At 45.3% G+C, this 23,477-nt stretch overlaps 1 protein-coding gene across 13 annotated transcripts in view; it reads right to left on the minus strand.

The window, feature by feature from the left end:
- The window catches only part of ZNF354C (zinc finger protein 354C), a 31,697-nt gene extending 10,404 nt beyond the window's left edge, over positions 1-21,293 (minus strand). The window contains exons 1-5 of one of the 13 annotated variants that reach the window (XM_008274964.5): positions 20,980-21,293; positions 19,318-19,399; positions 8,192-8,318; positions 7,638-7,733; positions 844-6,529 (exon numbers count right to left, since the gene is read on the minus strand). In XM_008274964.5, the coding sequence (XP_008273186.3) occupies positions 5,238-6,529; positions 7,638-7,733; positions 8,192-8,318; positions 19,318-19,344 (1,542 nt within the window). In that variant the 5' untranslated portion in view covers positions 19,345-19,399; positions 20,980-21,293 and the 3' untranslated portion in view covers positions 844-5,237. Of the gene's footprint in view, positions 1-843; positions 7,320-7,598; positions 7,734-8,191; positions 8,319-10,698; positions 10,841-13,659; positions 13,717-19,317; positions 19,490-20,979 lie in introns of those variants that run through there. The other 12 variants (XM_051833780.3, XM_070076524.2, XM_017350851.4 and 9 more) reach the window with 12 other exon arrangements.
- Between the last annotated feature and the right edge of the window lie 2,184 nt (positions 21,294-23,477).

Raw genomic sequence — 23,477 nt, forward strand, 5'->3', positions numbered from 1 at the left:
GCAATGGCCCATCCTTTCAGCATCAAACCTCTACATGTACAGCTCAGGGGAAGCCCAGGACTGCCATACAACTTCAGGAGATCACTTTCTGGAATTTCTGTTCTCTGTCATCACCCTAACACCGTCCAGCTCCCAGCAACCACTGCCTCTTCCAGTCTTCTGCTTAGGAATCCATTGCTGCAGGTTCTCCTCTCTGCTTCACAACTCATGGACACATCCAGTTCCAGTCCAAGTAGGAGGAAGACAGGAAGAGAAGGAAGCAACAGGGATTCTCCCAATCCTATCTGGCAAGGTTCCTCTGACCAGAGGTTTAGATGCCCACTCAACCATCATTCCTATCACAGGAAGGCCAACATGGTGGTACTTCAGATTCTGGTTTCCTTCCCAAGTTTGTCTGCTACCATTACTTTTCAAGGTCCTCAGACAGGTGCTCCACAAATATGTAGTGAGACAAAGTGGAATGTGTTTACCCCTTTTAGAAGTGGAACCAGTGAGGGGCCGGCACCGTGGCTCACTTGGTTAATCCTCCACCTGTGGTGCCGGCATCCCATATGGGCACCGGTTTTAGTCCCGGTTGCTCCTCTTCCAGTCCAACTCTCTGCTGTGGCCTGGGAAGGCAGTGGAGGATGGCCCAGTGCTTGGGCCCTGCACCCGCATGGGAGACCAGGAAGAAGCACCTGGCTCCTGGCTTCGGATTGGCGCAGCGCCAGCTGTGGCAGCCATTTGGGGAATGAACCAATGGAAGGAAGACCTTCCTCTCTGTCTCTCTTTCAAACTATCTATAACTCTACCTGTCAAATAAATTAAAAAAAAAAAAGAAAAAGAAAAAAGAAGTTGAACCAGTAACAACTCAAAGTTATTTTACTTCCAGTGATTACATTCCTGGAGAATTAACTTTCCAAGAATCTAAGTGAGAATTCTGAGTGGAAGTTTCATATTCATTACTTTACCTTATAACTTTTTGCTTCAATTTTTATTATAAATTTAAACATACAGACAAGTTTAAAGGAAGACCAATGAACATCTCCATATTCACTACAAAGGTTCAACAACAGTTGACTTGTTTTACATATTTATTTGAAAATATAGGGAAAACATCAGGACTTTCTGAACTTCAAATCCTACATGCCTCTCCTAAGGACATTACATTACATACCAATACCATTATCACTTTGATGAAAACTAAACCTACTACATTAACTAATGCATTCCATCTTCATATTACCACAAATATCCCCCAAACATATCTGAATGCTGCTTTAATTGATATAAACCAGAAGCCAATGAAGGATCACACTTTGGATTTGGCTACCTCTTGCGTGTCTTACTCCACGACAGTCTACTTTTTGTTATAGTGGCTTTTTGAAAAGTCCAGAGCAGTTGTTCACATACAATGTCCCAAACTCTGGATTTATCTATTTTCTCACTGTATAACTAAACTTGTTCCTCTATTTTTTGTATTTCTAGTAAAGAGGAGGATAAGCCTAGATAAGAGATTTAGTTGGAGTTTGGTTACACATGTGGCCACACCTCAGAGATAACTGTGTTCTTCACACTGCATCTTGTTAGGAGCCTTAATACCAACTTGCCCACAGCAGTAAAACTCAGCTTGACAGTCAGGTCCAAAAGCCAATCTCTCTTATAAATTGCATCTGCAATCTTTCTGATACCATGAAAATGTTCCTTAAAACTTTTTTTTTCACCTATAGGTTTTACTATCCATTGATTTTTGCCAGATTTAATTACATTAAGGGATGTAAAACAGTACATTTGAAAGATGGCATTCTTCAAATAATTTTATGAAGAGCTAACTTTCTTGTTTTTTTTTTTTTTCCCTTTAACCATTGTAAATCTTCTTTGTAGTGTATTGCAGTGATTCTTGATGTTGATTTCCTAAACTAGGCCAGTGCAAGCACCTGTAAGTTCACTCTTGTGTGCTTAAGACATTACCCCATTAGTCCTCAAAAGCCATCCTGAATTATTTTTCCTTCATAAAAAGATATTCCAGGCAAAACTTATAGTTCTCCTGCTCCAAACATGAAATCGGCCATTTTTGGAAGGAATCCTGGTTCCTGTTCCTGGGTAATGGCATTTAGGTTCTAAACCTGCTCACTGCTACTGGGTACAGTGTTAAATACTGAGGTCTGTTTAAAGCCTCATTTTCCTTGTAAATACAGTTAAAGTACCTAAAATAATATTTTCTGATGACTAAAACAAGTCAACTAAGAAATATACTATGCTAAATACTTGAGTTTGTTTTAATCCTAAAACCTTTCTCAGAGAGAAGGGACTAGCTACTTGTATTAGGACAATTTTTAAATTATACCAATTGTGAAAATCAAATACAGAATTGGAGGAAAGAGAGTCAAGGGAAATGAAATGTTAAAATGATGAATATATGGTCAATAACAAAACATGCAGGGCTGGCGCTGTGGCGTAGTAGGTTAAGCCTCTGCCTATGATGCCAGCATCCCACGTGGGCACCAGTTCAAGTCCTGGCTTTTCCACTTCAGATCCAGCTCCTTGCTAATGGCCTGGGAATGCAGTGGAAGATGGCCCAGGTTCTTGGGCCCTTGCACTCATGTGGGAGACCCAGAAGAAGCTGCTGGCTCCTGCCTTCAAATGGACCCAGCTCTGACCGTTGCGGCCATTTGGGGAGTGAACCAGTGGAATGAAGTCCTCTCTTCTCTCTCTGTCTGTAACTCTGCCTATTAAATCAATAAATAAATCTAAAAAATAATAAAACATGCATATACAACTTCACACAAAAAATTTCCAAAGTATGTGTAATAAAGACAACCTTTTATGTGAAAGCCTCAACAGTAATTTCATACTCTGGACATCAGGTAGGTTTCAGGATTTAAGTATGGTTACAAAAGCAGGTACAGGCCGGCGCCGCAGCTCACTAGGCTAATCCTCCACCTAGCGGCGCCGGCACACCGGGTTCTAGTCCCGGTCGGGGCGCCGGATTCTGTCCTGGTTGCCCCTCTTCCAGGCCAGCTCTCTGCTGTGGCCAGGGAGTGCAGTGGAGGATGGCCCAGGTGCTTGGGCCCTGCACCCCATGGGAGACCAGGAAAAGCACCTGGCTCCTGGCTCCTGCCATTGGATCAGCGCGGTGCGCCGGCTGCAGCGCGCCAGCCACGGCGGCCATTGGAGGGTGAACCAACGGCAAAGGAAAACCTTTCTCTCTGTCTCTCTCTCACTGTCCACTCTGCCTGTCAAAAAAAAAAAAAAAGTACAGTCAGGGACTAATCAAAAAAAGGATTATGATTATATGGTAGTTATTAACTTAAGGAGAAGAGAAATACTCCTATATGAAAAGATGACTTATTAAATAGCTGCATGTGTCTAGCCAGGACACGAAACAAGTAGTATTCTTGGAACTTGAGGTTGTAAATGACCCTGTAATCATCACAGTACCAGACCTGAAAACCTAGAGTCTGGTCTTGACGCTGCTAAACTCAACTTCTTCACTGTAAAGTGAAGGGCTGTAATTAAACTAAAATCTCTCATGGCTGTAATGAGTGCCAGATATAATCTGAGATCCTGCCAAATATCTATCTTCTACAATAGATACAAAATATTGGCACGATGGTCTTTCCACTTGCTTGTCTAGTTCACCCTCTACAGTATTATAGGAAGACTCTATTCAGATACACAGAACCATATCAAATTGAGAAATAACATAGGAAAGTAACTGAAAGAGGGCTTCCTTTTGGAAAGAAATTTTTTCTTTTTTTCTTTTTAAGTCTATTGCATCTGATATCCCCAGGTGATTATAAACATTAAATTCTAAGTTTAAAAAACTGCATTTTTAAAGTCATCACTTTAAAAAAATATTTTCTAAAACTCTGTATATAGGTGTATACATGTACACACACATGCATATATGTATATACAATATGGTTTCAATCACTGATGGACTACGTATGTGGCAGTGGTCCCACAAGATTATACTGGAGCTAAAAAGTTCTTATCACCTGCTATGTCACTGCCATCACAATGCCTCAGCACAATGCGTTACTCATTTGTGATAATGCCCGTATATATAAACCCATGGTACTGTCACTTGCATAAAAGTATAGCACAATAATTTACAGTACAGGATAATTGATAATGACAATAAGTAACTCTTACTGGTTTACAGATTTACTTAACCATCCATCGCTATTTTAGAATATATTCCTACTTAGAAACAGAAGCTTACTGTGAAACAGTACCTATGCCATTTATGCTGGCCATTGCCTCATTCACCTCATGCTCACTGTGTCTCTTCATTGCTACAACAGGCCTGAGTGACTGACCTGTGCCATCAGGTGTGTGTACATACACTCTGATGTCTGCACAATGATGAAATCATTTGATGATGCATTTCTAAGAATACGCCCCCACGTTAAGTGATGTATGAATGTATATGTACACATGCAACTTGCTGATGGGGCAGCTCACAGAGATTCGTAGGAGTTAAATTTAAAGAATTTCTTTTCTGGGCAAGCGCTGAGGTGTAGTGGGTACAGCTGCTGCCTGTAGTGCTGGCATCCCATATGGGTGCTGGTTCAAGTCCTGGCTGCTCCCCTTCCAATGCAGCTCTGCCATGGCCTGGGAAAGCACCTGCATGGGAGACCTGGAAGAAGCTCCTGGCTCCTGGCTTCAGATCGGCCCAGCTCCAGCTATCGTGGCCATTTATGGAGCAAACCAGCAGACGGAAGACATGTTTCTCTCTCTGTTAACACTCTGCCTTTAAAATAAACAAGTAAATCTTTACAACAAAAATTCCTTTTCATTCTTCAGTTTCTTTTTATGAAAAGGAGAGAGGGAGAGAGCTTCCTATGCTGGCCTGCCATTTTAGGAAACAAGGCCTCACACTTATTCACATCATCAGCTCTGATTTTAGAAGAAAATTCACTTACTCTTGGAAAGGAGTTATCATCCAACGAAAGAAACAAAATTTATATTCAATTGGTCTTCGTGCTTTTAAAAAAGCGAGGTCTTTTACTTTCTCTTTGCATTTAAACTTATTTTTAAGTTTCTAGAAACCTTAGAATTTAAGGGTTCTCAGAAAATTTGAGGTCAGTGCTCTTTACATGTTCGTTGATCAATTTTATCATTACATCATGGTAGCTGGCATATTTCCTGCAGGAGAAGTAAAAAGGACTTGATCTAATAGGAGTTTGTGCCATGTTCATGATTCGCCTGATCATTCTCCAGTGTGGAAATATTGAATTATCAGAGATTAACTAAACCTCTGAGGAATTCTCTCCCTTGAGAAATCTCTGATACTGAGTAAGTGAGGAGCTGTAGATGAAGGTCTTCCCATATTCCTTCCACTTAAAGAGTCTTTCCTTATTGTGAACTTTTTTGTGTCTACAAAGGTTTGATCTGTAACTGTAGGCCTTCCCACACTCCATACACTTGTAGAGTTTCTCTCCAGTATGGATTCTCTCATGTTCAGTTAGGAATGAATATTGGCTGAAGGCCTTCCCACACTGATTACACTGGTAAGGTTTCTCTCCAGTGTGGATTCTCTGGTGCCTATAAAGGTTGGATTTGCAACCAAAGGCTTTCCCACATTCTTCACATGTATAAAGTTTTTCGCCGGTATGAATTTTCCGGTGTTCATTAAAGGATGAGTACTGGTTGAAAGTTTTCCCACACTCATTACACTGGTAGGGCTTCTGTCCAGTATGAATTCGCTGGTGTTCGATAAGGGTTGAGATGCGTGTGAAGGTTCTCCCACATTCCAAGCATTTACACAGCTGCTCTCCAGTATGAAGTCTCTGATGTTCGGCTAGGGATGTAAACTGGCTGTAGCCTTTCCCACAGTCACTACATTTGTAGGGTTTCTCACCTGTGTGGATTCTCTGGTGGCGATGCAGTTTTGCTCTACAGTTGAAGGCCTTCTCACATTCACCACATTTATAGAGCTTCTCTCCAGTATGAATTCGCTGATGTACAGTGAGGGTTGAGCACTGGCTAAAGGCTTTACCACACTCTCGGCATCGGTAGGGTTTCTCTCCAGTGTGCACTCTCAGGTGTTTGATGAGGGTGGAACTGCTGCTGAAGGCTTTCTCACATTCACTGCATTTGTAAGGCTTCTCTCCAGTGTGGATCCTCTGATGGGCAAGGAGGGACGACCTGTGGCTGAAGGCTTTCTCACACTCGGTGCATTTGTAGGGCTTCTCACCAGTATGAATTCTCTGGTGTTCCACAAGATGAAGATTCTGGGTGAAGCTCTTCCCACACTCATTACAGACGTAAGGTTTTGCTCCTGGGTAAACTTGGAAGCATCTCATTAGATCAAAATTCTGTTTAAAGTCTTTCCCTATAGTGTAATACATATGGGGCATGCTTTCTGTAGGAACATTCTGTTGTGAGGCAAGATCTGTATTTACAAGTATGTCTTCTCCAAAACTGATGTCCCGGTCACCAAAACGAATGGGCTTTTCCTTTATTATTCCCTGAGATGTTTCTTCTATAACAGCACTCTGTTTGGGAGGAAATGCTTCTGTTTTAGGACAAGTCTTGAAATCTGAAACGAATCAGAAGAATGAATGCTGCCTGTGCTGGAAAGACAAGTGATGCATCAGTAAGACAAAGCAACTGGCAATAATCCATACAGAAGAGGTATGTTGCCATCAGATCACAACTATGGACTTGGATTTGGAGAAAAACAGCATGGGATAATGGAAAGAAAGGGAAGTAGGTGCACACTAGGGAAGTTGGCACTGAAAATGAAGAGAATGCATCCTGGCAGAAGCAGTGTCAGACATATTAGAGAACAGAGTGAACCCAAGGTATGAGGACACAGAATGACGTCAGACGAAAAGCTCAAGGTGACTACTGCAGGGTACTTCAGTTTCTCATCATTTCCACTCTGCTTATGAGGCAACGAAGCAGGTTAGCTCGTCTTCACTTTCTCCTTCCTACTCACATGTCACTTTCATAGTATCTTTTCTCATGCTCTCTCTCAAGTCCTATATACAATAATTTTAAGAAATCTGGATTTGTTTTCTTAAATTTTATGATTTTATATCAGACTGTGAAAGGGAAAAGAGTCCATTAAAAAGGGGATGTTCAGGTTTCAAAAATTATAATAACCCTAAAGTATGACTGTTGATGATATCTGATCAAAGTTTAAGGTGTTCATTATAAAGAGGAGGAAACACAGTCGACCAGTCCTGTGTGTCAATCTATCTCTTATTATTGCAGTAATGATGATATTTTTTCATACGACCCTTCCATCACTTTTTCCTTTTCTCTTTGATCATGATGCAACAAGATGGCACTCCCTTCTTGGAATCTTTGGGGAATATGAAAACCTGCAAGAAAGCTGATGTCACTGAATTATACCAAACCTCAAGCTCAGCTCTGTGGTGAGTGACAAGACACAGCTTGAGCTGATTCTAGGGTTGAAACCTGGCTTTCTTCCATCAGTCCATAGCTGAAAATAGGTCAAAATTGGATTGGTTTAATTAGGTAACTGCATGCTCATATAAATCACACAACGGAAATAAAATCTAACTGGCCCTAAGCATCTCACTGGGGATCAGAATTTCCAAAAACGTTTCCAGAGCATTGCCTCCTCAAGACTTGCTCACCTGTAAAGGCTCCCTGGTGCCCATTTCCCAGGCACTCACCGGGAGAGGTGTCTGGGGGGACTTCTCTTTCCACCACGCTCGGATCTTCTCCTTGTTGCAACTGGTAGATCACTTTTGGTGTTGAAAATGGAGTCCCTGCTCACAAGGAAAGAAATGCAACTTGAGGGAACAGCATGAAGAGCAATCCCAGAACTCCTACAGCACTCACTCGGAAGCTAAAGGCAGAGAAGACAAGCCCCGGGGTGCACAACAGGCAGCACAAGCACTTCTGTGGGCATGGAGCACTCGGGACGTGGATCAAGAAGCAGGGCTCACTGAGAAATAATACAGGGTCCTGGCAATCAATGCCTCTAAGGCAAAAGTCTTCCAGAATCTGAACTGGGATCTAATCATTGGCCCTTTCCAAGATGGAAACTGAGATTTGGAGTGGGGTGTGAGGAAAGGCAGAGAAGGGAGAAAAGAATAGCATGAAGGGAATTCCAACAAAAATGTACGCTTTCAGCTTCACGGTCGACCTTTCTGGAAGCCCAGAGAGGACACCCTACGGCACTGCCATAGCAGAGTCTTCATTCATCACTGGCAGAAGCCATTACCGAGTGAGAGCAGGTTGCTGTAGTTCTCCAGCATCACCTCCCGGTACAAGTGTCTCTGGGCAGAGTCCAGGTGCAACCACTCATCCTGGCTGAAGAACACGGCCACGTCCCCGAACGCCACAGACTCCTGCAACAGCAAACCCAGCCCTGCTTAGCCAGGACCATTTCCTTGAGTGCAGGGCTTGGTAAGAGAGTGACACTGCAATGTGTAGTGAGCAATTTTGAAACCATCTCAGGATTCTATGTATTTCAGAGCAACTAGCTGTGTGATTTTTAAAACTACCCTAACTAATTAACTAAACAAGTACTTACTGAGTACTTGCTGGGAACAAAGACATGACACATGCTGTGGGGGCAGGAGAAAAAAGGCAAAGTTCCTGCCAATAGGGAATTGGAATCCAGCTTGGAATCGCTCTTCCTTTTTAATTATTTTTATTTGAAAGGCAGAGTGATATAGAGAGCAAGAGAAAGAGATCTTCCATCCACTGGTTTACTTCTCAAATACCTGCAACAGCCAGGGCTGGGCCAGGCTGAAGACAGGAGCCATGAACTCCATCCAAGTGTCCCACATGGGCAACAGGAACCCAAGTACGTGGGCCATCATCTGCTGCTTCCCACACACATTAGCAGGAAGCTGGATGGGAAGTATGGAGTACCTGGGACTCGGACCATAGCTCTGATATGGAGTGCAGGCATCACAAGCGATGCCTTAACCCACTGTATCACAAGGCTGGGCCCCAGCCTGGGACCTTTCAAAGTGACTGAGCATACCTGTAACTTCTTCCCACTCAAAATTCAAATTAAATGGAAGAAAAATAATAAAAATCAGAATACATTTAGAGAAATGCTGGAAAACTGTGAGAAATATCAGAACAGAAACATAAAGGAATTTCTGAGATAAAAAGCAAATAATAAGCTGGCACCGCGGCTCAATAGGCTAATCCTCCGCCTTGCAGCGCTGGCACACCAGGTTCTAGTCCCGGTCGGGGTGCCGGATTCTGTCCCGGTTGCCCCTCTTCCAGGCCAGCTCTCTGCTGTGGCCACGGAGTGCAGTGGAGGATGGCCCAAGTACTTGGGCCCTGCACCCCATGGGAGACCAGGAGAAGCACCTGGCTCCTGGCTTCGGATCAGCGTGGTGCGCCGGCAGCGGCATGCCAGCTGCGCCGGCCATTGGAGGGTGAACCAACGGCAAAAGGAAGACCTTTCTCTCTATCTCTCTCTCTCACTGTCCACTCTGCCTGTCAAAAAAAAAAAAAAAGAGCAAATAATAAACATGTTATTATTTATTGAATATGTTAGGCACTGTAATAGGAACTGTGTATATAGTGTCTCTTTTTTTAATGACTTATTTATTTTACTTGAAAGAGTTACAAAGAGGCAGAGGCAGAGAGAGAGAGAGAGAGAGATCTTCCATCCACTGGTTTACTCCCCAAATGGTCACAATGTCTGGAGCTGGGTTGATCCAAAGCCAGGAGCCATGAAATGTTCACAGCCATTAAGCAGAATGAGTCAATGAGCATGACTGACATTGGAATTTGACCTTTACACATTTTTAATTCATATGAAACGAAGCAAGCTATGAAGCAACCTTTATTTGTTGATAATGTCTGCATATGTATACATACAGATGCATGGCACACACAAAAATACCCAGAAGAATATGACAGGCTATCACCCTGATGATTCTTCTAATTTTTTATTTCATTTATTTGAAAGGCAGAGAGACAGACAGAGCACTCCAATTTGCTGGTTCATTCCCCCAAATGCCCATAACAGACAGGGCTGGGTCAGGAGCTGGGAACTTAATCCAGGTCTTCCACAGGGGTAGCAGGGACCCACTACTTGAGCCCTGACAGCTCTATCCCAGGGTGCACAGCAGCAGGAAGCTGGACGCCAGGGGATTTGAATTGCAGACTTATAGTACGTATGCAGGAGTTCCTCCCCAAGTTTTAACTGCTGTGACAAATGCCAGGTCCCTGATTTTTCTTTGGTAACTGTGGAGAGGGGCAGAAAAGCCATCTTTCACTTATTACTTTATACTATTCCATTAGATTTACACTTTTTACAGTGCAATCCTTTGTTTTCAATTTTTTATCCCATTTTAATGTTTTTTAAATTTATTTATTTATCTGAAATAAAGGTAGAGTAACAGAGAAATGTAGAGAGTATGTGGTGAGTTTAGTTAGAGAGAGAGAGAGATCTTGCATTCACTGGTTCACTCCTCAAATGCCCACAGCAGTCAGAGTTAGGGTCTCCTACAAGGGTGGCAGAGACCCAAGCACTTGCGCCATCCTCCACTGCCTTCCCAGGCATATCCAGGAAGCTGGATTGAAAGCAAAGCAGCTGTGACTTGAATCTGCACCCTGATACGGGATGCTGGAAGTGGTGACTTAACCCTCTGTGCCACAATTTCTCCCCTGTTTGATTCCATTTTAATTTATACCTTGACTCTCTAGTTAGATCTCTTGGAACTTTTAGGGGCTGACCTTCCAAATTACAATACATACCCATGGGTACTCAGGGCTAAAAGCATTGCCAGTATACAGGGCAACCCTTGTCTTCGTGCTGTAGCTGCTGTAAAATGTCGCAGTCCCCAGAGCTGACAGGACTCACTGCACTTCACCGAGCACACTCATGACAGGTATGGAGCTGCAAGAAAGGCAAGTGCAGGGAAGCGCTGGAAAGCCAAGAGACAGTCCAGGCACAACCGCCCTCTTCTGCACACCCAGGCTGTGTGCTGTCTCCCCATCTGTGTGAAGAATCTTAGTTCCAGAAAGCTCACAGGAGGACATCTTGGTGTGGCTTTTATGTAAGCAGCAAGGCTTATCAAACCATCTAGGCTGCTTGTTAAGGATCAGTGAGGAAGTTTACTGGGTAGCCAGGAGCCCAGAGCTCATCAACAATATATATACTGCCCTTATCTCGTGGCCAAGAGTGGAAAAACAGACTCCAAACATTCCCAAAGACAACAGTGGAGTTTCTCCAGAGATAAAGACAGCTTTTCTAGTCCTGAAGTCAACAATTTATGGCCAGTTGTCACAAAAATGTTCACACACATACACTGGCATTTCAAAAACAGGGGCCGGTTCTGTGGCACAGCAGATTAAAGCCCCAGCCTGCAGCGCCAGCATCCCATATGGGCACCGGTTCAAGTCCAATCCAGCTCTCTGCTATGGCCTGGGAAAGCAGTGGAAGATGGCCCAACTTCTTGGGCCCCTGCACCCGCATGGGAGACCCAGAAGAAGTTCCTGGCTTTGGATTGGCTCAGCTCTGGCCATTGCAGTCATTTGGGGAGTGAGCCAGCAGATGGAAGACCTCTCTCTCTGTAATGCTTTCAAATAAATAAAATAAATCTTAAAAAAATAATAACTGTACTGATTACATGTGAAGTGATAATATTTGGAACACTGGGCTAGGTGAAACATTTTATTATTGTTAACGTATTTGTTTATGTTACTTCATTCTTTTAAAGATTTATTTGTTTATTTGAAAGGTAGAGTTACAGAGAGAGAGAGATCTTCCATCTGCTGGTTCACTCCCTAAATGGCTGCAACAGCCAGGGCCATGTCATGCTGAAGCCTGGAGTTTCTTCCGGGTCTCCCACGTGGGTGCATGGGCCCAGGGACTTGGGCCATCTTCTGCTGCTTTCCCAAGCCATAGGAGAGAGCTGGATTGGGAGTGGAGCACCCAGGACTCGAAATGGTACCCAAAGAGAATGCCAATGTTTTAGGTGGCAGCTTTACCCACTGTGCCACAGCACCAGCCCCTTATTTGCTTTTTCTAAACATGGCTTCTAGAAGTTTTTTTTTTTTTTAATATATTTATTTATTTAAGAGGGAGAGACACAGAGAGAGGTCTTCCATCTGCTGGTTCACTCCCCAAATGACAGCAATGGCTGGAGCTGTGCCAATCCGAAGCCAGGAGCCAGGAGCTTCTTTCGGTTCTCCCACGTGGGAGCAGGGGCCCAAGCACTGGGCCCATCCTCTGCTTCTTTCCCAGGCCATTAGCAAAGGACTGGCTCGGCAGAAGAGCAGCCAGGACATGAACCAGTGGCCCTACAAGATGCTGGCACAGTAGGCAGAGGCTTAACCTACTATACCACAGTGCCAGCCCCCTCTGGAAGATTTTAATTGACTATATGGCTTGCATTCGTGGTTCATTCCTGCTGCAGAGTGTTGGTTAACAGCAGCTAACTTTCCATACAGAAACCTCATTCTTTTTTACAATTGTGTGATATAGTCCATGTTAACTGATAAAACCATTTCCTGTATCCATGGATACTGAGTTTCTGTTTTTTACTGTCACGAACAATGCACAACGACCAACCTCATACATACAGGTACATATACACCTGTATCTGTCAGAGACTGAACTAATGGGTCAGAGTTACGTGCACTTTTAAGACGTGGCAGACTGCACTTTCCTACAATGGCCACACCAGGGTGGTCTCCCATCTCACAAGCTCTTCGTGTACTGTGTCTCCAGCAATTCCCCACCATGAACTGAGTTCTGTTTCCCTCCCTTGAATCTGAGCAGGCGCTTGTGAGTGCTTGTAACAGTGGCATTCGGTGGAACTGACGCTGTGATTTCCAAGGAGAGGGAGGAAAAGAACACACTTTGCCCCTGGCTCACTGGATGTCACTATTAGAGACAAGTCACTATTCTGTCAGCCTAAGACATGGAGAGGTCATGGGCAGATGTTCCATCCAACTGCCTGGTGTGAGCTGAGGGCCAGGAACTAGCATCAGCGAAGTGACGTGGGGGTGACTAACACTTGAGATAATCCTAGCCCCCAGGCTTTCGGCTGAGACCCCAGACTTTGTACAGTGAAGATAAGCGGTGTCTGCTGTCCTGTCTACATTCCCAAACTGAAGGAATGATTACTGCTGTTTTACAGTCTTAGGTTTCTTACTGATTTACCACACATCCTTCCATGTTAAAAATACAATTTTACAGGACTGGTGCTGTGGCATAGCAGGTAAAGCTGCTGCCTGAGGTGCCAGCAACCCACACGGGTGCCAGTTCAAGTCTCTGCTGCTCCACTTCCAATCCAGCTCCCTGCTAGTGTACCTGGGAAAGCAGCGGAGGATGGCCCGAGTGCTTGGGCCCCTGTACCCACATGGGAGACCGGGAAGACTGGCCCTGCTCCAGCTATTATGGCCATTTAGGGAATAAACCACCAGATGGATGAACTCTCTTTCTCTTTCTCTCTCTCTCTCTCTCTCTCCCCCCACCCTCCATGTTTCTCCCTCTCTCTCTATAACTCTGCCTTTCAAATAAAATAACAAATCTTTAAAAAAAATACAATTTTACTTGATTATCTGAAGTTGTTACATAATGAAAATAGAACAAAGAGAGAATAGTGCAAAACTATCTGAAGTAATAATGGCTGAGAATCTCCCAAAATTAATGACAGACACCAAACCACAAACCCAGAAAATTCAGAGAATATTGAGGAGGATAAATACCAAAAAATCTACACTTTGGCTTGTCATTTTCCAAGTGCACAAAACCAAGGTCGAGGAGAAACCTTGAAAGAAGACAGAGAAAAGGAATCTTATTTACAGAGGAACAAGGATAAGATTTCCAGTGGATTTTCTCATTAGAAATCAGGCAAACAAAAAGAGAGAGAAGTGAAATATTTAAAGTGTTGCAACAAAGATGTCAATAGTCTAGAATTCTATATCCAGTAAACTTACCCTTCAAAGTGGATGAAAAATAAAGATTTTCTCAATGAAACAACAACAGAGAATTTATTACTAGCAGATCTGTTTTGCAAGTGGTAAAAGTTATAGCCGGCGCCGCAGCTCACTAGGCTAATCCTCCGCCTTGCGGCGCCGGCACACCGGGTTCTAGTCCCGGTTGGGGCGCTGGATTCTGTCCCGGTTGCCCCTCTTCCAGGCCAGCTCTCTGCTGTGGCCAGGGAGTGCAGTGGAGGATGGCCCAAGTACTTGGGCCCTGCACCCCATGGGAGACCAGGAGAAGCACCTGGCTCCTGCCATTGGATCAGCGCGGTGCGCCAGGTGCAGCGCACCGGCCGCAGCGGCCATTGCAGGGTAAACCAACGGCAAAAGGAAGACTTTTCTCTCTATCTCTCTCTCTCTCACTGTCCACTCTGCCTGTCAAAAAATTAAATTAAATTAAAAAAAAGGTTCTTCAGGAAGAATAAAAATAATATAGGTCAGAAATGTGAACGTACATAAAGAAAGGACAAACGACAAAGAATAAAGACAAAGTAAAATTTTTCTTTTTCTTAATCCAAAAGATAGCTGTTTGCTTAAATTAATACTGACAATAATGTTTTGGTGATTACAGCTTATGTATGAATGAAATGACAGTAACTTCATACTGAGTGGATGGAAGAAGTGGGAATACTGTTTTGAGATTCATGTACTACCCCCACCAGGAAGCAGTAGGGTGTTCTTTGAAGGTGAACTCAGATTAGTTGAAATTTATATTGCAAACTTCATGGACACCATAAAATTTTTTTTCAAGAATCATAACTGATACGTATAGATAGTAGAAAGATCCATGTTTGCTATATTGTTATAAATGATTAAATAGAAAAATAAATGGAAAAGAAGTGGTAATCTCCCATACAGATTTTGATTTACAGATTCCCCATTCCTTGAGTGTGGGTTGAACACAGTTGACTTCCTTGCGAAGATTACAGCATGGGGAGGTGGAAGAAGAGGGTGCTCCACCAAGAAGAAACATGACAAACATCACCTAAGCAGGTGAGCAGGTCAATGCAAATGGGGACAAGTCACACTGACAACTTGTAATTGTTATAGGATCTCATGGAAATGATACTTCAGCTCTCATGTTCTTCCTTCCCCAAACCCATAACCCCAGCTGAATAATAAGAAAAACATCAGACAAATCACAACAGAGGGGCATTTGAAGAGGGCCAGTACCCCTCAAAACTGCTTAGTTGTCAAAAACAAGGCAAGTCAGAGAAGCTGGAAGCGAGGAGGAATCTAAGGAGGCGTGACAAGTAAGGGGAATGTGGCATCCTGCATGGGCTCCTGGGACAAGAAAGTGACATAAGTACAGACCATGGAACTCCACATAAAGCAGGCACTTGAGTTAATAATTACATATCAATTCACTGTGACAAGTGTACCATACTGACTTAAGATGTCAGCAAAGGGGCTGGCGCAGTGGCGTAGTGGATAAAGCTATGCCTGTAATGCTAGCATCTCACTTGGGCGCCGGTTCGAGTGCTGGCTGCTCCACTTCTGATCTGGCTCTCTGCTATGGCCTGGGAAAGCAGTAGAAGATGGCCCAAGGGACCGGCACCATGGCTCACTTGGTTAATCCTCCGCCTGTGGTGCCGGCATCCCACATGGGCACTGGTTTTAGTCCCGGTTGCTCCTCTTCCAGTCCAGCTCTCTGCTGTGGCCCAGGAAGGTAGTGGAGGATGGCCCAAGTGCTTGGGCACCTAGACCCGCATAGGAGACCAGGAAGAAGCACCTGGCTCCTGGCTTCGGATTGGCGTAGCTCTGGCTGTAGCGGCCATTTGGGGAGTGAACCAATGGAAGGAAGACCTTTCTCTCTTTCTCTCTCTCTCACTGTCTAACTCTGTCAAATAAATAAATAATAATAATAAAAAAAAAGATGGCTCAAGTCCTTGGGCCCCTGCACCCACATAGGAGACCTGGAAGAAGCTCCTGGCTCCTGCCTTTGGATCCATGCAGCTCCAGCCATTGCGGCCAGTTGGAGAGTGAACCAGCAGATGGAAGACCTCTCTCTTTCTCTGCCTCTCCTACTCTCTCTGTGTAATTCTGACTTTCAAATAAATAAATAAATAAAAAGATGTTAGCAACAGAGGAAGCCAGGGCAGCACACATATTAACTGTGCCTTTACCTAAGCAACTCTTCTCTAAAACTATTCCACATATATGTGTGTGTGTGTGTGTGTGTACATAACATATGTTTACAAATATACTATATACACATATAAATATATATGTAAACATATATGATATATATATACATATATATACATTTTAAGATTTACTTTAAAAGCAAAGTGACAGAGAGAGAGAGGGATGGACATAGAGAGAGAGAGAGAAAGAGACTTTCCATCTACTGGTTCACTCCCATATGGTCACAATGGCTGGGGCTGCTTGCAACCTGGAACTCAATCCAGATCTTCCATATCAGGGGCAGGTACCCAATTACTTGAGCCATCATTCACTGCCACTTAGTCAAATTCACAGGAAGTTGGATGGGAAGTGCAGAGTAGCTGGGACTCAAACCAGGCAGTCTAATAGGAGATGTGGATGTCCTATGCAGTGGCTTAGTTCACCGCACAACCCTACTCCTTAAAAAAATTTTTTTTAAATAGTGACAATATAAAAAAAAGTACTTAGTTGCTGCAAGAAAAAGATGTAATTAACATATTACAATTATTAACAATACCAAGTTCCACGTATCTTTTCCCCAAATTATAAACTACTACATGGAAATAGATAATATTGACAAAATTTGCAAAGATCCTATTTTTCCCCAAATTTATGTTTATTTGCTGTCTAATTTTTCTAGCAGATAACAGAGAGAAATTGGACCCTGAGTACCCTGAATGAGGACAGAACTGACACTGGACATTACCACTGCCTGATTCATATGGGGTACTGAGACTTGTGACTGGGTCACCCTGGCTCCTCAGGAGACTTCATCAAAAGGGTTAGATACTGAATTAGCTGTCAAAGAAAACAAAAGTCCACCAGCTCTGAGTTGGAAACGAGCTCTTCTACACCTGTTTAATGAACGTAAAGGAAATCTCCAGCTTGGCAGTGTGAGAAAGCTGCAGAAAGGTGAAGCGTCAACTTCAGGCAGAGGAAAGCCTAGGTAAGAGCTGGGTATGGCACTGCACTGCATTTTGGTGGCCTATATCGATTCCCTGAAACGTCTGTCTCTCTACAATTTAAAGAATCAAAGAACAACCTAGGGGCCAGCACCGTGGCGCAGCAGGTTAGGCTGCCACCTGCAAGAAGCCGAAGACGGCCCAAATGCTTGGGCCCCTGCCACCCACATGAGAGACCAGGATGGGGTTCTAGGCTCCTGGCTTTGGCCTTCCCCGTCCCTGGCTGTTACAATCACTTGGGGAGTGGACCAGGGGATGGAAGATCTTTTCCTCTGTCCCTCCCTCCCTCTCTCTAGCTCTGCCTTTCAATTAAATACAATAAATCTAAACAAGGGTAGGGAGGAAAGTTGATTAAGCAGACACACGCCAAATTTGGTAGGTCCTAAAATAATGCTGCCGCTGCTGCGACCACAGCTCCAGCCAGCACCTCCTGAGCTCTCAGCATGGCACATGTGTTCGCTCAGCCCCTAAGGCTGACAGGTGGACAGACTACCCTACCCGGCCAAGAGCCAATGGTCAACCTTGGTCAAGCTGGTTTCTTCTCCATACCTCAAATTCCATCATCTGGGGGCTGGTGCTTTGACGCAATGGGTTAAGCCCCCTCCTGAGACAACAGCAGGCATCCCATATGGGTGCCAGTTCAAGCCCCAGCTATTCCACTTCCAATCCAGCTCCCTGCTAATGCACCTGGGAAAGCAGCAGAAGATGGCCCAAGTGTTTGGGCCCCTGCACCCAGGTGAGAGACCAAGCAAAATCTGAGATGGAGATGGAGATGGTTTAATATGACAGCTCCTGGCTCCTGGCTTGGGCCTGGCCCAGCCTTGGCCATTGCAGCCATGTGTAGTGTGAACCAGCTGATAGAAGATATCTCTCTGCCTCTGCCTCTCTCTCTCTGTAACCTGGCCTTTCAAATAAATAAATCTTTTTTTTTTAAAGTCCTCATCTGTAAAATGCAGGTATTAACAGTCCTTCTGTAGAGATTAAAGGAGTATTATATAGAAAGAGTATTTCTGTACATAGTAACAGATAGCACCTGGCACATAAGAATTATGTTTGTAATTATCACTCCTATTAATGCTCACCAAATCTCTGAGGAATCTACTTTATTAACTTCATTTAAAATGGGGAAGTGCAGAGAGATTGAAGAATTTGCCCAGGGTCATCTCCCTTGCTGGGAACCCAGCCCAGGAATTTAAACTCCAGAGTCCTCATCTGTAGTCTGCAGGCCTGCATGTTGCCACGAGGGGCTTCGGCAAAGAGCCCAACAAAAAACAGAGCTTTGGAGGGTGGCAGAATGGAAAATCCAAGAAGGGAGGCTACGAGAAGGAGGTTTGTGTTAGGGCTAAGGAGGGACTTCTATGTGGGAACACTTAACAAGGGGCCAGGAAAGGCAGGCTGGATGCCAGGTGGGAGGTCGGGCCTGAGGACAGAACTGGGGGAGACCTGCAGAAGCTGAGGGTTACAGTAGTGGAAACGGACCTCAGAAGAGGGAAGGAGCAAGAAATCCAGGCCCAGTAAGGAGTCTGAAGTAGCAGGGAAAGCAAAATCTGAGATGGAGATGGAAGCAGTAATTGGATAAGTAAGAGGGACATTTGGATGGTTTAATATGACAGCTGCAACCAGGCAGCGGAAGACCCCAGGCAGCCCTGTGTCGTCCAGTGCCACTCCTAACCCCAAGGCAAGCTGAGCTCCTTCTGGCAAGCCCTCAGACTTCTCTCCACCAATATCAGTCCAGGCTTCAATTCCAAATGACCCCATTTCTAGAAGGCATCCCCTGAATCTCCTTGTACATTTAATCACGTGAACTTCCTGAAGATGGAAATAACATCCACTGCCTTTGTCTCCCTAGTGTGCTGCACGGCATCCCGTACACAGTCAGTGCCCAATAAATGCTGCTGAGGAGGTCTTCTGGCCCTTCCATGTCTTTATCCCAAGTGAGATGCTATCCTCTGTGAAGACAAAAACTCTCACACCCCATACTTCTCACCAAACTACCATCATGGTAAGAACCTTACGTTCAGAGCTGACTCAACTTTTGGTCATGAAATAAGTTTGGAGTGAATCAAGAGTGACCTGGGGACAAATGAGGCACCTTCCTTTGCAGCCCCTCCATAATCACAGGACCCTGGGAAAAACCTGCAAACAAGGCTTTCATTGGATAAAAAAGTATTGGGACAAAGAATGGAGATGTGTCCACCTCATTAACCCGAGAAACTAACTTGTGCAAAAAGAAAAAATGTTCACTGTTTGTCACCTGAGCGGGCAGCAGGTCCACGGCCATTCCTTCCTTCTTAGTTTTCCTGTCGTGGAGGGGGCAGAGTGCTGACCAAGTGGGTCTAGAGAGGAGAAAGGTGAAGACAAGGGATGGGTTGCAGAGAGAAGTGACAGGTGCCTGCAAAGTCCACCAGGTCCCAACCAAGCCACACCTACAAGGATGCAAACCAAGTAAGGACTGTGTTACCAAGCCGCGCAGCCAAACTCCATCCCCTCCCTGTATTAATCACATTCGTAACTTGTATTGATTAGAGTTGATGCTTTAACGCCCACCTCGGGCCTGTCAGCCACCTCTAGGCACACTGACTCATCCAGAGGCATCCTGAACATGGACAGCTTTAGACTATACATCTGATCGGTCATGGTGCAGATGAACTTCCCAGGGAGATACCACTCTCAGATGCAGGCAGCAGATCCTACGCCTGCTTGGCCAGCCTGCCTGCCTTCTACTTCTGTGAAAACCACAACAAAGACGTGTGCACCTATCTCTACCTCGTGACCATTCTAGTGGTCCTGCATGGAGTGCTGTCTTCTCCCTAAGGGACTGTGAGTATAATACAACCTGTAGGATTTCTCTAGCCTCTCCTCATCTGCATCTGGCTATACCATACCTCACCCAAGGTGCTATCATTAAAATTCCGCTGGCCACCCAAGATACACACCAGATTACCATTCCACTGCCCCTTCTAAATACTGACTCAGTCTCTTACGGCATCCAGGCCCCACCCACTTGCAGCAGGCAAAGTCAAGGGGGGCCTGGAGCAGCCAGAAGGAGTCAGTCATCTGGGCACAGTCTGCCCGAGTCTGCAGTGAGCTCCCTTGGGGTGCTGGCCCTGGCCTGAGAGGACAACATGCTACCCGTGCCGTGCAATCTCCTGCGGGCACACCTCAGCCGGCCAGAGGGAAACTGCTGTGGAAGTGATCAGTGCCACTCCATGGTGCACACTGCTCTGTGCCAGGAATCCTGCTTCCCGTGTATTATCTTTAATCTTTGCAACAACCCCCAAAAGTGAACACAGTAGGCCCCAGTGGGCTCTGCATCCATGGGTTCAACTCATTCTGAAAAGGGTTAAAAAACTGTATCTGCATTAAACATGTGAACAATACAGTCTGAACATTATGTATACAGCAATTACATTGTATCAGGGATTGGATCATAGATGATTTAAAGGATACAGGATATGCATGAGGCACCAGAGCATTCAGGTATCATCAGCTCAGGGTTCTGGGACCAATCCTGGATGGAGACCAAGGGACACTGTATTGTGACCCGTCTTGTCCCCTGCTACCTCATTTTACAGCTGTGGGGAAGACCGACAGCTAAGGAGTCATGACCTGCCCAAACTCACAAAAGCAGAAAGTAGCAGGGGCTGGAAGGGCACTCCTGGCGCCAGTCCAGGACCCTACATACATTCCAGTAAATTACCAGGCCGCTCTGGGCCTTGGTTTCTTCTTGCAAAAGGGAAACCCCGTGTATGCTCAACCTGTTGTTGGAGGATGCAGCGAGTTAACGCCTGCAAGCCGCTAGGCTAGTTCACTAAAAGCTATTGTTACTGCCTGTTTCGCTAAGCAGCTCCAAAGCAACAGCCCCAAAGGACTGGCAGGCCGCCCACCCCGCGGGGCCCGGACCACCCCCGCTCACCTGAGGCGGGTCCTTTCCCCGCTAGCGTCCCGGGCGCCAACGCGACGCCCGCAGATTCGAGCTCTGGCGCGCGGGCCGCGGTCCCGCGCTGGCAGGACCCGCTCCGGACCCCTTCAAGGCTCCGACGTGCCGAGAGCTACCGGGCTCCACCGCGAAGGGGCAGAGCCACCCGGAGAGTCTCGGCCTCAGGCTGCCGGTGCTACCCGAGCCGGGATCACCCTCCGCCACGAACCCCAAGAAAGGCCACGAACGACCCCGGAGCCCCGCGAGAACTACGATTCCCGGCATGCCTCAAGTCATACCCAGAGGGCCCCGCGGCGATACCACTTCCGGCGGAGGAGCAGGCGCTCTGCTCCTGCGTATTCAGACTGGATTTTTATTTTTAATTTATTTTATTTTATTATTTTATTATATTTTTTTATGGACATGAGTTTGGATTCCACGTTTCTCCTCCCCTTTTTCCTCTGCTGGGAAATTGTGAGGGGTTTTTCTAGATGTGGAGTTTCCTAAAATCCCCTGGGGGCTTGTCGGCACAGTGCTACGGAGTCTAGTAGCCCACTGGGTGCGGGGCTGGAGGACTCCCCTAAGCGCCCCCTGGGATAGGGCCGACTCCCATCCTAAAGGGTTGCGAATGAGAGCAATAGCTTTAGGCGGAAACTGCTTACCTGCTTTCGCGGCCCGTTTCCTTGTTCCATTGCATGTAAATTTATTTTCTCTAAAAATTCTCATTTTCTTACCAGCCCCTCTACACACACAGGCTAATGTCTACTTAGCTACTTTAACGCTTATTCAGTGGGTCCTAAGCCTAGACAGGATTGCAATTGACTTTAATGTGTTACGCAGAAGATAATGTCAACAAGGGTTTAAGATAATAAAACGAATATGCAAATATGCAACAATTGGTGTACAGAAGCAGACTTTTCCGGGAGTTGAGGAACCTTGTCCTCAGTGTTCCTCCACCATTTTCCTGACTTGGCACCCTTCCCTTGCCTAGTTTGGTAATGACACTGTATACCAGTGTCTCTCAAGCATAAGTGTTTGCTTTTGCAGTTTTTGAGCTTCATATAAACTACATCTTCTTTATACCGTCGGCCCTCCTTAAGCACCAATCCTGAAACTATTTTGAAAATTTCCAGAAAATTCAAAAGCAAATTTTGAATTTGCTGTGTACCATGCACGGTGCTAAATCCATGTGAGTGAAGCGATGCATAGGCACTGCTAGGTCTAAGTAATCTAGCACATGGGAGGATGTGCAAAGGTTACGTGCAAACGTACACCATTTTATAAAAGAGACGTAAGTGTTCATGGGTTTTGGTATCAAGAGCACTGGGAAGCACTTCCCCTCAGATATCACGGGAGGACTGTGTTCTCTTTTGTGACTTTTGTGCACCTTCAGGGCCCTCTCTGCAGATACGTGTACTGTTCATTTATTTTACTCCTAGAGAGGATTCCACCCACCATCGATTCAACAACAAAAACATGTTGAACACCTGTCTCTTCCCTGGCATAGGTGCTAGAAATGCACCAGTGAGAAAAACTGGCCAAACCACTGCACACACGCAGCTTGAATTCAGCTGGGGAAAGAGAAAGATGAGAATGAGGATGTTTTGAGATAGAGATGAGTGCGGAGAAGAGTAAGAAAGGGGGCAAGCAGCTGGGGGAAGGAGCTACATATTTACAGAAAGTGGCTAAGAAACATTTCCTGAGCAGGTGCATCTAGAGAAAGAAGCCCTGCAGAAGATGAAACTTGAGCCGAGTGAAGTGTCTCCAGGGTGGCTTTCGGCAGAATAAAAAGCAGAGGAACAACAAGCGTACTGATGCCAGAGCAGAAAGCAAAGGAGATCAGAAGAGGCAAGGGCCAGAAAGTGGAGACTCTTAATGGGTGTTATGCCACTGGATTGTATTCAGTGAGACAAGAATACTGTGAGCTGTGGAGAGCGACAAAGATTCTCTCATTGACCAAACTATAGCCAAGCCTTTCTGAGCCCTCTTTTAATTTTTTAAAATTTATATTATTTTGAAAGGCAAAGCCGGGGCGGGGGGAGAGTTAGACCGCCCATCTTCTAACTCACTCCCCAAATACCTGCAACCACTGGGGGCCAGGCCAGGCTGAAACTGGGAACTCAGAACTCAGTCTGGGTCTCCCACATGGGTGGCATGGAATCAAGCAATTGAGCCATTGGCTGCTGCCTCCCAGGGTTTGTATTAGCAGGAAAATGGAATCCAGAATGGAGCTGGGGCTTAAACCCAGGCACTCTGATTGAGTCCTCATATTGATCAGGCCTCAACCTTGACCCCTAGCCTGTCCTCTGGCCTGTTCAGACTTTGCAGAGAATCATGCCAAGTCAGTTTAACCAGAATATCCCCACCCTTGATAGCTGATCCCTTTTGATATCTGCTAGCATTCCCCATCCCCCACCTTGGATATATTGTCAAGAATCCCCTTGATGTCTCCTGTTAGTCATGTGCCATCAATGAGCCCCCTCATCCTTCTTCTT

The sequence above is a fragment of the Oryctolagus cuniculus genome, chromosome 6 (genome assembly GCF_051225735.1).
Source record: "Oryctolagus cuniculus isolate XC-2025 breed Fujian yellow rabbit chromosome 6, ASM5122573v1, whole genome shotgun sequence".
Taxonomy (NCBI): Eukaryota; Metazoa; Chordata; class Mammalia; order Lagomorpha; family Leporidae; genus Oryctolagus; species Oryctolagus cuniculus.